The sequence below is a fragment of the Ictalurus furcatus genome, chromosome 2 (assembly GCF_023375685.1).
Source record: "Ictalurus furcatus strain D&B chromosome 2, Billie_1.0, whole genome shotgun sequence".
In the NCBI taxonomy this organism is placed as follows: Eukaryota; Metazoa; Chordata; class Actinopteri; order Siluriformes; family Ictaluridae; genus Ictalurus; species Ictalurus furcatus.
The window spans coordinates 33,198,230-33,214,732 of record NC_071256.1 but is presented as its reverse complement, the minus strand read 5'-3'; the positions used below and the strand labels follow the sequence as shown (position 1 = coordinate 33,214,732).

The window sequence follows — 16,503 nt, the reverse complement described above, 5'->3', positions numbered from 1 at the left end:
TAACATGAACACATGAACTCCATTCTGAAGATTAAAGTAAGATTATTAACTTATTGAATGTTATTAATTCATATTAACATTGACTGAACTGTAAAAATCCTCCTGTTAGTCTCACATTCACTCTCCACAAACACAAGCATTTCTACTTCATCACTGACATCAAACTGCTAATATATAATATCAACTTTTTATATATTAACATTAACTGGATATGAAATATACTACTCTACAAATATATTTTTCTGTGCTATATATATACTTTTTTATCAACTCATCTTCATTTTAATCTTTCAACGGTGTACTGGTGATTACAGAGATTACAAACTGGTTTTGTCGTCGTTCTACACGAGAGACATCATCTTTACACACGGCACGAAATCCATGTGTTTCCCCGCCCTCTTTTGATTGACAGGATATAACCCGCCCTGATCATCGGATGTTTTTAAACTATCGGCCGATGGCCCATAGCGGGAAAAATAGCCTTTATCGGCCGGTACATCGGTGCATCTCTAATATAAACCATTTAAAAGCGTGACGTCTTGTTCATTAATAAGTAAAACGTTGTCATTGTTAGGAGATCGCTGTAGTACAAGCAGAACAACACACTTCGGACTGTGCTGTTATACAAAACCGTAACTCTCGGGGTGTATCGCTCCATCCCGGTGTGGAATATGTTTATAAAATTGAACGGTGTGTTATTCCTTACATTTAAAAAAAACAAACGAGATGACAGGCTCATTAAAAAAAATAATAATAAAAAGTCAGAAAACGCGTGTAATCTCTGCGTAAGCCGTTTTCTCTGCTTTGAATCGAAGAACAGGTCCGTTCACACCAAACGTGATGCAATTCAACATCATAAAAGCATGAAAAATATTCTTTTTACCGAAATGAAACAGAGCGACATAGATGTCTCAAAGTGGGTCACATACATGAATAAAAATAAGACAAATTATAAAAGGATAGGGGAAATTAATCAGATAAAAACCGAAAAATGTTTAAATATGTTTTCGAATGAAAGAAAAACCAGGAAATTGTGTTTTCTGTACGAATCCGTCCTCTTGTGCTCACTTTGGCAGTGAGTACTGAGAGCGAGTCACTTTAAGACAGCATTTTATTCCACCTTGAATCGTTTCCACTGAACTATAACATTTGTAACGTTCTTTCCTATACACTAATGTAGTAATGGAAGTAAAATATCTTTGGAAAAGACTGGAATGTCCACTGGAATAAGACGTGCTCCTGAAACCAGCGATCGAAGCTATAAGAGGTGTATCTGTCACACACAAATCAAGTCATGAGTACTGACCGTGGAGTTGAAACGAAGGTGGCAGATGTTGCAGGAGATCACCTGCTTCTTCTTCTGAGGAACCCCGAAGGTGTGGTTAATAACAGCCTTCTGGACTGGGTCCATCTGAGACACAGAGTAGAGAAGAGAGCTCAGGAAAAACACAACAAATCCCAGAACAACTCCGGCTACTGATTGGTGTAAACAAATGGCGCCTGTGATGTAAGAACACATTCAGCCTGGTGTTTCTGTATTCCCCATCTTTCTGTGTCAGGCTTTCTCCAGCGCCGGCATGGCCTCGGCTTGTTTGCTTTCAGCACACAAAGTGGCACAAATGCGTACAGTGTAATCTTAAACCTGGGGGACGAGCACTTTCTCCTAGTAACACCCGCTGTGGGAATACACACACACACACACACACACACACACACACACACGGCCCAGCATTGGCTGTGCAGCCACCGATGGGAACAGGAAACCGCCTGGACCACTGTTTGTTTTAGGAACTCAAATATGTGTGCACTGGACATCCCTGTGTGTGTGTGTGTGTGTGTGTGAGAGAGCGCGAGAGCGAGAGAGAGAGAGAGAGAGAGATTCTTTACAAAACAGTAAGAAGCGCTGACAGTGTAATAAACAATAGTTATTAAAAACGTTGAGTTTATGACCTGCTTTCTTAAAAATCACAGAATTGTTAGACAGAAACGTATAATTCCAAGGTCTCGAAATCAGAGGAGGCGAAAACAGGAGGAGCGAGGAGACCCAAGAGAAAGGAGAGGGAATGGAAAGAGAAGGCGAGGAGTCGACTCCAGAGGAGAGAGGCGCGTCTCTGACAGCTACTTTGTAACCAAGACGGGTGCATTTATCATTCCAGTGTAAGACACACACACACACACACACACACACACACACACACACACAGTGTGATTGGAGAAGAATGCCATGTCTCTTGGCATTATTTGAGAAACTGTGTGTGCAGTGTTCACACACACACACACACACACACACACACACACATCAAAGAACTGCTGTGAGAACTCACTGAGCACCTAAATGTAAGTTTACTTATTACATCCATTTAAAAAAAAAATAAAAGTGCGGCCCTGGTTCAATCCTGACTTGGAGTTACCGTCTGTGTGTCTCTCTGTGGGCTTCCTCTGGGTTCTCCGGTTTCTTCCCACCACTCAAAAATACCGACTGTGTTAGATTTGCTCCTAGGTGTGAACGAGAGTGCAAATGTGTGTCTGCACAGTGCACTGCAAAGGACCGGCATCTCGTTCAGGGCGCGTTCCTGTTCCACAGCCGGTGCTCCCAGGATACGCTCTGGATCCACCATCCCCTTTGACCAGGATTAAGTGCTTACTGAAGGTAAATAAGTGCTATTCCTCTAAAGAGTCCATCTATCCCTATGCTGATGCTGTTTGTCCGTGTTTGGCACACACAGCCGGTCAAAAGTTTGTGGACACTCGACTGAAATGTTTCTCATGATCTTAAAAAGCTTTTGATCTGAAGGAGTGTGATTAAATGTTTGAAATCGGTGTTGTAGACGAAAATATAATCGCGCCGACATATTCGTTTCTTTCATTAGAAAACTAACAAAGATCTTTTTTTAAACGGACGACTCGGAGCGAAATATTCCGAATAGCACTCGATAAGAGTCCAGCGTACGTGGGAACTCCTTTAATACTGTTTAAAAAGCATCTCAGGGGAAATTCCTCAAGAAATCAGTCGAGAAAACACCAAGTATACATTTCTGGAAATTGTACGCAAAAGGCGTGTCTCCTTTGAAGATGATAAAATATTCAATTATTTTGCTTTATTTTGGATTTTTAAAAAAATTTTTTATCACGACATAATTCCCATAGTTCAATTTGTGTTACTCCAGAGGTTTGATGACTTTATTATTATTCTAAAATTCTAAAAAGAACGAGTGTGTCTGAACGTTTGACCGGTAGTGTATACTGCTTTGACTTTGAAGACTGCTCCCCTTGAGACTTTAAACGATTTCCCAGTTTCTACGACTGATGCACCTGCAATTGCGGGTTTTTGTTTTCCATGTGGCATTTCCATAACGTTCTATAATACTCCATAAAGCCTAATTACTGTATGCTGGGGTGAATTATTATTATTTATTATTATTTTTATTTATTTTTTTTTTTTACATAGGATGGAAATTCTAGCCAAGATAACAGCAACAAAGGAACATGACTGTGGGTAAAAATAATAATAATAATAATAATAATAATAATAATAATAATAATAATTCAAAACATTACATTTTGAGAGTTCTCTGTGATTTTCCCCATTTTTGAAAATGACAAAAATTCCGCATGGGAAAACCACTCAACTACGGTAGCAACGCATAGCTACAGGCCTTCTACTTGACTAGATGACAAGAGATGTGGATAAAGCTACCTTTGCAGACTCTGCAACAGCAGGTAGTATAGCAAGGGGAAAACCACTCAACCATGTCAGAAGTACATATCTGCTAACAGGCCTGTTACTTGGAGAGACAATTCAGAGGAAAAAACTAACTGGATGTAAATACCACTTAAAAAAACAGTGCAAGTTCAGAGACAATAATGAGTGCTGCAGAGTTCCATAAGGTTCTACGAAATAAGGGCACAAAAAATGAGGCAGAAGAGATGAAAATACAAGAGAGAAGGCTATCCCTAGCTTTGGAGAACAGGTTACCTGTAGCTGTATATGGTGTACACGTGATCTGACATGTGTATGAGATGAGAAGAAGAAGAAAGGGAAAAGTGGATGTATGACAGCAGTATTTATTACATTTATTGTATTTATTGGTAATTCTGTTGAAAGATATCCAGGTGATTCACACCACACCTGGTGGTTACGCAGAGTGAAAAAATATTTAATAATAAGTCCTTCATAATAATTTCAAAAGGGATTTTAAAATAAATTGGCAGCCCTATTTCATACATGTTTTTTTTTATGTCAAATGTTCGACTCACCGTATTGAAGTTGGGAAAGAGGCTGAGCGGATTGGAGCCGTTGAGTCTGAAGGGCAGAAAGTTCTTGAGCTCCAGAGGTGTCTGCAGTGGCCGAGTCTGTACGGGTAACGCAGCCAGCAGGGGGCTGCCCTGAGCCGCCGGACCTGTGAACAAATCCAAAACAAACAGAAGACCAATCAGAGAGGACCTCTATCTCCACCGAACCAATCAGAGGTCAATGAGAACGTGGAAATCGGAGCTGTTGGAGCCTCGACGAAACAAAGAGACAAAATCCGAAACAAATCCAGGAAAGTGAAACTCGGCGGGTGAACTAATAAAGAGCTTAAGGAACTCGGGTCTGAGGAATCTCTGTTGGTGATGAATTTCATGCTGCCGATGCCAGAGTAATGCAAAAAAAACAACGACAACAAAACATGCAGCAACTTCAAGGGGCACAAAATAAATCGCATTAACTGAAGGCACCCTGGTTAACCAATCAGTCATTTCTGCCCACAGGCTCGTTCTGGTTCAGAGTTGTGCTCAGAGTTAAACATTAGCAATGCAGATGCAATCAGATCAGCGTTGTGTCTGTTGGGGTTGGCGGTGGACCTAGAGCGTCACTTGCTCCCATAGCAATTTGACTGGCCACCGCAGGCGGCCCCCTATAGACACTGGGAGTTGATAGGTTATAAGGTTTTCAGGTGTAAAACTGTGTGCGCTGTTGACAATGCGACAGAGAAAAGTTTAACGTTTGAAGTGCATCTTTTTCTAGCTAAAGATGAACTGTGTCTTTTATTACAAGATTGGACGGAGAGGAAACCTGGTTTGCCAGATTGGTACAATTTCTGTAAATAAACTTCCCTAACTTGTTAGCTACCTGTACATTATCCTTGCAGCTAGTAGTATGACTTCAGACACCAAACATACGCTGGCTGGCGTATTACTTGACGCATTTACCTCTGGGCGGAGTTTCCATGCTATCCCCATGCTTTGGGGGTTTCCTCCGGGTACTCTGGTTTCCTCGCCCAGTCTAAAGTCATGCGTTGTAGGCTGATTGGCATTTCCAAATTGTCTGTAGTGTGTGAACAGGTGTGTGATTGTGCCCTACGATGGGTTGGCGTGTCCTGTATATGGTGTCCACTGGGATAGGCTCCAGGCTCCCCGCGACCCTGTGTAGGATAAGCGGTATGGAAAATGGATAGATGGATGGATGGACGATTCCTGGCTGAATAGTCCTCAAAAGTCATCCACAATCTCCCTGTAGGGAATCACCGATCTCTGAAGGCTCGATAAGGCGACAGGATGATATTAGGATGATTTCACCTACGACTACAAGGAGTATAAATAAATCCGTTTTTCGGCAAATGAGCCTGGACCTTATTAGAGGCCGATCATTCACTCTTCATTAGTGTATGTACACTTGGCCATGCATTGAGACACACACACACACACACACATTACTTACACGCTGAAGAGTAATAGACACTGGGTCTAAAGGATTTTAGTGTATATATCCGTGTGTGTGTGTGTGTGTGTGTGTGTGTGTGTGTGTGTGTGCACCAGGATTTTTTAATGGAGCCGGGATGCAGAGGTTTTTCATTTTCCGCTTGACTGAGTCTCAGATCCAGAAGCACTTCACATGGCTTACATACCTCTCTACCACACAGATCAATCACTGTAGTCACACACACCCACACACACGGGTGCACACAATCCCACAGATACACAAGCGTGAACACACACATTATGACTAGAAACTAAAACCTATATAGTGAAACAGACTGCATAATTCACTGCGCACAAGCAGAGTTAATGTGGCCAATCGCCAAAAAAAAAAAAATCTTTAAACATTTTACACTTCCACTTCGTTTCTTGTACTTGGGATTGTGGATACGATTCTTACTCACAGGCGTTCGTTCGAATAAAATATTACTGAAACTCCGAGATCATCTCTATGTTCAACGAACACGACACTGAATGTGTGGTCTGTTGACATCGTTGCACCGCGAGGCATTCTGGTTGGCAAGACTTCGAGAGACGGATACATTTGTGTTGCGGCCTGCGAAAACCCTTCACACGGTTAAATTCCGACATTTTATATAGTTCCGAAAGCTACAACGTGCAGCGGTTTAAAGTCGTCTGGCACTAATGCAAGTCTTCACGTCCAAGTTTAGGATTTTATTATAAAAAAAAATCAAATTGCTCAACTCTCAATGTATATCTACACAGTGAATACAGTTTTATATATATATATTCAATGTGTAGAAAATAGAAATATATATATATATATATAAAACTCTATATAATTCTCTCTCTCTCTCTCTCTCTCTCTCTATATATATATATAACTATATTCAACGTGTAGAAAATAGAAATTGAGATTTGAGAGAATTTTATATATAGAACTCTATTCAATGTATAAAAAATAGAAATTAATATATATATAAAACGCTATACAATTCTCTATTATATATATCTATATATCTATATATATAATATAGCTCTATTCAATGTGTAGAAAAAAAAAAAATATATATATATCCATCCATCCATCTTCTACCGCTTACTCCTTCTTCAGGGTCACGGGGAAACCTGGAGACTATCCCAGGGAGCATCGGGCACAAGGCGGGGTATATCCTGGACAGGGTGCCAGTCCATCACAGGGCACAATCACATACACACTCACACACCCATTCATACACTACGGACACTTTAGACACACCAATCAGTCTACCATGCATATCTTTGGACTGGGGGAGGAAACCGGAGTACCCGGAGGAAACCCCCGCAGCACGGGGGGAACATGCAAACTCCACACACACATGGCTATATAGAATTATATAGAGTTTTATATATATATATATATATATATATATATATATATATATATATATAAACAAAGTTGGGAGGCAACATTGATACGAGTGCCTGATCAAGGGTTGAACTCTATTCAATGTGTAGAAGATAGAAATTGAGATTTAAGAGAATTTTTAAAAGAAATAATCAAATCCTAATATATATATATATATATATATATATATATATATATATATATATATATATGTATATATATATATATATATATATATATATATATATATATATATATGTATGTATATAGATGCCTTATTAGAGTTGGGAGGCAACTTTGATACGAGTGCCTGATCACGGGTTCTCAGGTTAGCCACAACAGCTTGATTATGATCATTTGCACATCCTGTACAGAACACGTACAACAAGGACAAAATAATAAGAATAAACAAACACCATAATCGTGGGAAGAAAAAGAAGAAACAAAGATGAGGATAATTGCACGTGAGCTCATTTTATACTTAACGACACTGAACATCTTGAATTCTGCTAACAGTGTGTGTGTGTGTGTGTGTGTGTGTGTGTGTGTGTGTGTTTCTATCTTGCTGGGGAGGAAATGTAACCCACAAGGATAGGAATATCTGGCAGTTCTGGCGCTGTGAGGACATTTGTCAGGTCCCCAAGAGGAAAACTGTTTTTTATGACTGATTAATATTAGATTTCGTTGAAGCACAGCATGAATAATTATATCAACGCAAGGTCCTCACAAGGATAGTAAGACAAATGTGTGTGTTTGTCATGTTTTTATTTCTTTATGAGGTCCCCAAATGCGCCCATAACGATTGGCTTAATTGATAGTTTTGATCGTCTCTGGACCTCATGAAGATTTTGTTTAAAAACAAAAACAAAAGAAAAAACAAAACTAAAAGTTACAAAAGAGGTTTCAGAGTTACTGAGGTTAAGTGTAGGCAAAGCATTATTCTCTCTACAGTAACACGTAAGTACGTGGAAATACCCCATAAAGATAGAATTACAAATGTGTATGTCTGTTTGTGTGTGTGTGTGTGTGTTAGGCAAAATAGAAGTAAGCTTATGCTAGACATACAGTGATTTTGTTTCAGAATCATGCAGAAGCTCAGGTGTAAGGGACCGTCTCCACAACACACACACACACACACACACACACACACACACACACACACACACGCACAAAAGAATATAATGTATTAAATGAGGTGAAACATTGAAGTCAAATGGTGCCATGTGGTGCACTGGGAATTTGGTGAGGTCTGGCTCGAACGCACAAAAACAGAGAGAATCGACAAGACCTTACTCTTCCAACACACACACACACACACACACACACACACACACACACACACACAAACTCCCCCCTTCTTTTCTTTTCTGACAAGTCGTGTTGAAAGGCATAATCATGATTTTCAGAGTAGTAATTAGCCGAGACTGCAGCCTCGAGCCCCCTTCTTTCCTCCATGCATTTTCCCTCTTATACACACACACACACACACACACACACACACACACACAAACACACTACACTCCAGCTGCTCTCGCTCTTTCTCCAGCTCTTTCTCTTTCTGTCGCTTTTTTTTCCCCCTCACACTGCTCTTCTTCACCTCCTTATCTATTCCTGGATAAAAACATTCTCTAGCTCCACATTCAGGATTTGAAAAAATGTTGACAGGCGCTCGTGTAGCCTGTACATGCGATGTGTCCGGGCTGAAATCCGGTGGAGCGAGAGATTCCTCATGTTTCCTCCATTCATGTAACCCAGCATGCTCTTTCTGTCACACTGCTGTCACGTTCTCTTTCATCGCAACACGGACTCGGGCAGGACGCTGCTTCCTGAAGCGTGCGTGCGTGCGTGTGTGTGTGTGTGTTTGCTTGTGTACCTGACAAGAAGAAAATAGGATGTGAAAGATGTACGCAGAAAAAAAAAAAGATTAATACAGAATACAGAACGAGTGAAATGAGGCAGCTTGAGAGAGGAGCTTGGAGTCTGATATTGATGTTGTTCATTGGCATTCTGTAATACATCCAGTCACATGCATGGTATAAAAAAAACAACAAAAAAAACACAAACCGTTCGTACCCTGAGGATAAATATCACAAATAAGGCCAGGCTGCCTTCAGGCACAGTGACAGTTGTTTTACAGTGATTTCCGGATTGTCTAGGATTTACAGTCGAGTGGGCTAAATGGCTGCTGCGGATGAACTGTGTAAATGAGGTCATCTGCAAACTGGGGGGAGGAAACGATATTTCAGTGAGGTTGTTATACGTGTTAATTGTTCTCGATATCAATAAAGAGTTCTCAAAAATCAGGAAACTCCCCGGATAATAGAAGTGAAGTTTGAGACACGTGTGTGAAATAAAAGTCCGTAGACAAGATATAGTCCATCCATCCATTTTTTTGTACCACTTATCTTACCCAGGGTTTGCGGGGGAGCCTGGAGCATATCCCAGGGAACTCGGGGTACGATGCAGGGGACACCCTGGACGGGGGCGCCAACGCAACGCACACACATTCGCACACTCCGGATTGAGGGAGGAAACTGAAGAACCCAGAGGAAACCCCTGAAGCACAGGGAGAACATGCAGACAGGGCGGGGGCGGGATCTGAACCCCTAACCCCGGAGGTGCGAGGCAAACGTGTTAACAACTAAACCGTGCGATATATTTATATATCGTAATACAATCGGGACTGGAATGTGCATTATCATGTCTTGCTATACAATTATGCATAAACGATAAGCTAGTAAACGATCTGTACCTTTACCCCTCCTGCAGTCTAGAATGGTTATAGCTTGCTATAATGTCTTTTTTGCATGACCTTTAGCGTTACGTTTGCGCTGTCCCGTCTCTTACATTGAACTGTTGTGTTTCAAATGTCATATCTGGACTGTCCTAGTGCCTCCTATACCCCCCGACACACACACACACACACACGTATAAGATTATTTTATATGCATCATTATTTTGGATGAGCTAACAGGCCACTCTTGTCGTAGCTTAACGAATCAGCCTTACTTCATACTCTAGATACTAGCTACCCAGTATGTCATGCATGAACTTTTTCCATTATATTTGATTTTTTTTGTGTCTTTTTCTTCCAAATTTGCTCTTCTAACACCCGCCCACACTCTCACTAACTCTCACCCACAGTGTCTATTGCGCTTCCCGGTTTTAAGGTGCACATCGTGCTTCGTCCGAGCCGAGATGTGAAGTCTCGTGTGAGCAGCAGCTTTTCAAACTGCTGCTCATGCTGCAACACAGGGCAGCGTAACGCACTCTGAGGAAAGAGCGATCTGCCCTCTTCCACACACATGTGCTCTCACACATGTCTCGCCCACGACTGGCTAGCGGGGCTGTGATTGACGGGCGAGACGGTGATGCGATTCCTTCCACCAACGAGTGGAAGCAAGAAAGCAGACACGTAGACTGAACCCGATTAACTAGCATTCACTTCTTAGTTCGTACCGGCGTCTCGGGTCTGTTTCTCCTCTTCGGCGTTTCTCCTTTTCGCTTTTTTCCACCCCGGATAGATATGAACGCTTCACGATCGCGACGTCTTCTAAACCTTCTCAGCAAATGATAGTAAAGTGGGATTTTTCTATATCTGTTTAAAAAATCATGAGCCCTTCGCTGGTCCTGGGGCCTTAAATGACCGCTTATACCAAGAAACGGTACGTCTCTTGGATACGTCTGCACTGTCCTGCCTTCTCTACGGTAGAAAAGCTTTTACTGTAAGGTATGATTACAGCAGGTGAGCTGAATCTTATGATTGTTTTTCTGTTTGTAAAGTAAATGGAAACCTTTTTGTGTAAGCTGTTTAAAAGCATCAGAGAGCAAATATCTGATAAGAATCCAACTTCACATAAGATGTCCAAGATTTATTTATTTAAAAAAAAAAAAAAAATGTTCTTGTTTAGTCTTTACATGGGGAAATTGGCTGCTGCAGGATTAATACCTGCTCTTTTGTTGTATTAATTTGCACAAACAATCTCCGTTCCTCTCTGTAGTAATTCACACAGCGGGTGTAAAATGAATTTATTCGCGCACACACTGACCTGTATTTTGTGCTTCGGGGCAGAAATGATCTATACTGCAAATCCATTAAGACAAACATAAAAAAAAAAAAGAAAGAAAGGTTAAGATCTCGGTAGAACTGGTAGTAAAACTGTTTTTTTTTTTTTTCAGGGGTTATCAAGTTCAATAAATCAGGGACACATGCATACACTTTTGCATAGACTGTGTTTAATCAACATGAATTAAACCCTGATGCGTTAAAATCTCACTAGCCAATGAGAGTAAATCGTTGCTAAGCCCCGCCCACACGTGAGATTTGCGCCAGAATGGCGAACGTAAACCTGCGGAGAGTAAACGAAAACCACGCTTGTTTATTTAAAGACCACGGCATGTTAAATATTTTCCAATGAGTTCACGGTTTTCGGTCTCAGAATGTTTTTCTTCTCTCTCTCGGGTTTTATATTTTCATTTGTTTCTCGAAAAGTTACGTCCGATACTTTTGGCGCAAACGTTGAATTTTCAAGTCCGACTGTACAGAAAGCGTGCACTACTTTTCTACAAAAGCACGGCTAGGACTGTACTTCCGGCTGTTGTAACATGAACCATTTAAACAGCTTTCTATTCCTACGCTCGTTCTAATACGTTATTATTTCTACACTGACGGCTTATACGCGGAGACTGGTAGGGCGGACGCTCCACGTGATCGAAGCGTAATGATAAATGTGTCGTGTTGTACAAACTGTTGGTGTGGTTGGTTGATGTGTTAGGAGACGTTCAGTGAACGTTCATGGCAGGAGTCTCGCGTGTCAGCGCTTCGTAACAGTCATGGTGCTTTGTAAAGGACAGCAGATTTAACGCTTTCTGGTTTCTTGGTAACACGACAAGCTGCGTTTTTTTGAGCGAGAGAGAGAGAACGAGAGAGAAGAAGAAGAAGAATGAGAATAATGGAATGATTGTTTATCGATCTAAGTGACGGACTTGTCTCTCGGACGTTCCGCGACATTAAACCTACCTACAAATTGTTCATAAATGTGACGTGTCTTTCGTTAATAAATTAAACATGCTTGGCAAATCGCTGTGGTATAAGTGGAACAACGCTCGGGTGTTATACAGAAATAATACGCTTCCACACCTCGATGTGTGCTGTAGACAAACAGCACTCAGTTTACGTCCTAAATTAAAGCGTAAATCCGGCAATGAGGAAAGAAATCGACGAGCTATTGTCCTCCATAGCGCATTTTTCTTTGCTGCATGTGTGAACGCACCGCAGCCATCAAGCAGCGTTTCTAGCTAAAGGCTGCATTTTGCCTACAGCATGATTTCTTACCCTGTCAGTGTGGGTTAACCGCACACAAGCAACATAAAGATTCCCGAGAGGCTCGTTGTGTGGAAACGAGGATGCCGATAGTGTTTAGCAGAAGACTCGACTGTCTTTCCCTTCTTTGCTGCACACACTCTTTCCGCTTCTCATTCTCTTCAGAAACGAGGATTTTTTTCCCTGTCCACAAAGGCCGTGGCTCTCTGTCTTCTTTTCAATTGAAATGCTCCTCCGGTCAGCTTCCCTCCCCCTCCCCCTTTAGAAAGGGCAGGTGTAAAAAAAAAAAAAAAAAAAAAAGATGAGTCTGCTAGTTTTGATGAGGCGTAACGACGCATGAAGAACATAATGAGGAATGAAATGATGGACTGATTTCAGGCTTGGCTGATTCCCGTGCGTCACGGGCCGAAGAACACGCCGACGGAATTAGCTCGGGGCAGAGACGGCCCCCTGAAAGCACGGGGCCGCGCTGACGCTCACCTCGGAAACAAAAGCCGTATCTGTCCGGCTCCTGCTTCAGATTTAATCTAACAAATAAACCGAGCGCGCTGAAATGAGGTGTGGATTTTTATCAGCAGGGAGAAATGAACAATGGGAAAAGGGGACGCGATTCTCCTTCCCTTCTCTGAGGTTTTAATTCTTTAATTCAGAGTCTTTAATTTTCGATCGTGGATTTTTTTTTTTTTTTTGTCGTTATACAGAGCCACACATGAATGATTCATTATTATAATCTGATATGATATAAACGAATCTGATTTACACCGTGTGAACGCACTGGTTTCTGGCTAATAATTTTCAGTAGGTTGATGATTTGTCTATTCGAATGACCATATTTGAAACAAACGATAAACGCAAACATCCGAATAATAAAAGATTTTACGTGGTCTTAATTGAAAAGAAAAACACAAAAAGGTTCCGCATTTCGTTAACGGCAATGTAACTGGCTCAGACTGGTTCACGCTGGGCCGGACGTACGGTCTGTCGCTAATAATAGCAACTGTATACTGCATCTGTAATACAGATCCCGAAAAAATATACAACTAGGTATAGACTAGCAAAATGATAGCATAATAATTACAAACAACACAATAACCCTCCATAACGTCACCGAACGTGTCGTTCTGTCAGTGTAGCGTGATTTTTACGGTTTATTTTATTTTTGTTCCACATTGAATATTGAATATTAAGTACTGGACTTAGGAAGAAGTTCCGTTTTATAAACCACTAAAGAGATATGACGCTTTTATTAAGATTCGGTGTTTGTTCACGTGCAGGAAATGACACACATACTGTTCTAGATCATTTTAAGTGTACACTCCTGTGTAATGTGTTAACGCTGAGCAATAGAAACAAATGTAATACGGTAAAAGAGTACTGCGACTAAATGAAAAAATTGTACTGATGTAGCTTTTGAGGCTTTTATTTAGCTTGCCGCATGATCCTTCCTCAGATATATACGAGGTAAAGAAGTACATCTTGGCTGCGTCCTGAATCGCGTACTGTGACAGTACGTAGTGCGTTCGATGCTGTACCTACTGCACGGCCCTTTTTTTTTTTTTTAACAGTACGTACTAATCGGTATGTGCGTACATCCGCCATGTTAGCATTGTCATGTGACCTTCGACGTCATCATAAACACAAAAATCTTAAAGGGACCACCGGATTAACGACCGCACTAACGGCGAAATGCACATCAGGAAAGTGAACTGAATTAGTAATGTAGAGTGGGCGGGGTTAACAGGCTGAGGTAACTTCGCTGCCGCTAGCTTGGCCGGCTAAGGCATGACGGAGATCACAAAACAGGTTTCGAACGCTGTGACAGCTGTTTCCTGATTTACACCTTCAACGAGTTAACAATTTATTCGCGTATTGTTAAAACAAGTCCTGTTTAACCAAGCTTTCATCCTTAAAAAGAGCCGACGCACTGTCTTCCGCCATTTTTTTTTTTCTGAGCTCGTCCGCACCAGTCCCGTTGCATTATGGGAATTTTTGACTCAGTACGCAGTACGCCATCCGGGAATTTCCCGCCTACTGAAAATTCCGACATAAAAAAAAAAAATGTATTGAAGGAGCCTCCAGTGTCAGCACTTTGTAATGCTCAGTAGGCGTTCTGTCACTCTTTAGTATAGAAGAGTTTGCCGTTTGCGCTTTACGGTTTCTCATGATATGTCACATGACGAGCTGTGGGGTTATTTTTTGTCATATTTTCGTCAAGAAAAAAAAAAAAGAAGATGCTGGTGAGGGAATGACTGTTTATAGCTAGCTGCTATAATGAACCTGACGCTCCATAGACGCTCGTGGATGTTCCAGAAAATGAAATGTAGCTGTAAATGGATAAAAAGCACAGTAAGTTAATGGTCAAACCGTTGTGGTATAAGAGGAATAAAACACTTCGGGATATGCTGTTCGATGAACAATAATGCACCACTTAATATATTCAACTATTTGAGACAGGGTGTCTCCTCCTTTATGCCTTTCGCTCTTATTTTGTCTCTACCTATGCATCTGTGCCCGTCTGTCTCTCTCTGGCGATGACAGCATCCTCCTGCAGCCTGATTTCACGCCTGACTGAGCTCAGCCTGACCTGCCATCAGAAAACAGGTCACACACTCACACGCTCACCCTCACATATGCACGTGTGCACCTTAAAACCTGCGTCTCAGTCGCCGGAACTCCTCGAACCTCTGTGTTTCACACGGGGGTTACACTGCCGAGCGTGTGAGAGCGAGGTAGCTGACAGCAAGAGTGTTTACGTGATTGAAATAATCCATGGTGCGGTGAACAGCACCCCGATCCAGCCTTATCAAAACGTCCATTTTGGAAAACGGTACAAGATGCGAGCGAGCCGAGAAGCGGTGACGCCGAGAGCTTGCGGGGCGGCGGCGTTTTGTCGCCATGACGACAACCGTGCCACTCTAGTGGCATTCGTGATCGTTATTAAACCGTGCTTTCAAAAAATTTCAATGAAAAAAAGAGACGGCAAATGTGTGACGTGTTTCCCGTTTAAATGTTCCAAGCAGTGAGAAACGTGTTGCTAGGCAACATAAAAGTATGGGCGCCGAGCATAAACTGATAAGCTAATGATTAAAGATAACGACTGGCACAAATGCGTTAAGTCTTTTATATGATCGACCTGATAGGGAAAGCGTCTGTCAGTATTTCCCTACGATTACATCGTTACCTCATAGAACATTATAAATGATTAGGACAAGACTGTATGAATAAAATGACGTTGCAATTACATTTATATATCCAGTATATAGCCCTGAAGAAGCTATTTCACATAACAGATGTTTACACATAGTCCACAAAACACAATAATAACTGAATTTACACAAACGAACCCGTTCAAAAGTTTACGTACGTTTGAGTCTTAATCCTGTGTGTCGTTACCTGGATGTGTTTATGTTTATGTGACCCACTGCTCTTCAGAAAAATCCTCCAGGTCCTGCACATTCTTTCCTTTTCCAGCATCTTCTGCATATCTGACCCCTTTCCGACAGCGGCTATATGATTTCGACATCCATCTTTTCACACCGAGGACGACTGAGGGACTCGTACACGGCTATTACAAAAGGTGCAAGCGTTCACTGATGCTCACGAAGGCGACACGAGACATTAAGAGCCAGGGGGGGGTGTAAACTTTTGAACAGGATGATTGGTGGATATTGTTATTATTTTGTCTTCTGGGAAACATGTAAATATCTTATGTAGCTTCTGAAGGGCAGTACTAAATGAAAAAATAAGATCTTTTAGAGACACGGGTCAAACACACACACACGCACACACACACACACGCACGCATGCATGCACGCACACACACACACACACACACACACACGGACATTCGGAGACACTGGTCAAACACACACACACACACACACACACACACACTCATGCACGCACACACATGCACACACAGACATTCAGAGACACTGGTCAAACACACACACACACACATGCATGCACTCACGCACACGCACACACACACACGCGCACACACACACGGACATTCGGAGACACTGATCAAACACACACACACACACACAGAGCTTACAGCCTATTCAATAACAGGTCACCAAAGGGATCAATA

The 16,503-nt window shown here is 41.6% G+C and overlaps 1 protein-coding gene across 1 annotated transcript in view; it reads right to left on the bottom strand.

The window, feature by feature from the left end:
• znf385c (zinc finger protein 385C) overlaps positions 1-16,503 on the bottom strand; it is a 111,309-nt gene that overhangs the window by 18,163 nt on the left and 76,643 nt on the right. The window contains exons 3-4 of the mRNA XM_053615417.1: positions 4,258-4,400; positions 1,307-1,411 (exon numbers count right to left, since the gene is read on the bottom strand). Of these exons, the coding sequence (XP_053471392.1) occupies positions 1,307-1,411; positions 4,258-4,400 (248 nt within the window). The remainder of the gene's footprint in view (positions 1-1,306; positions 1,412-4,257; positions 4,401-16,503) is intronic.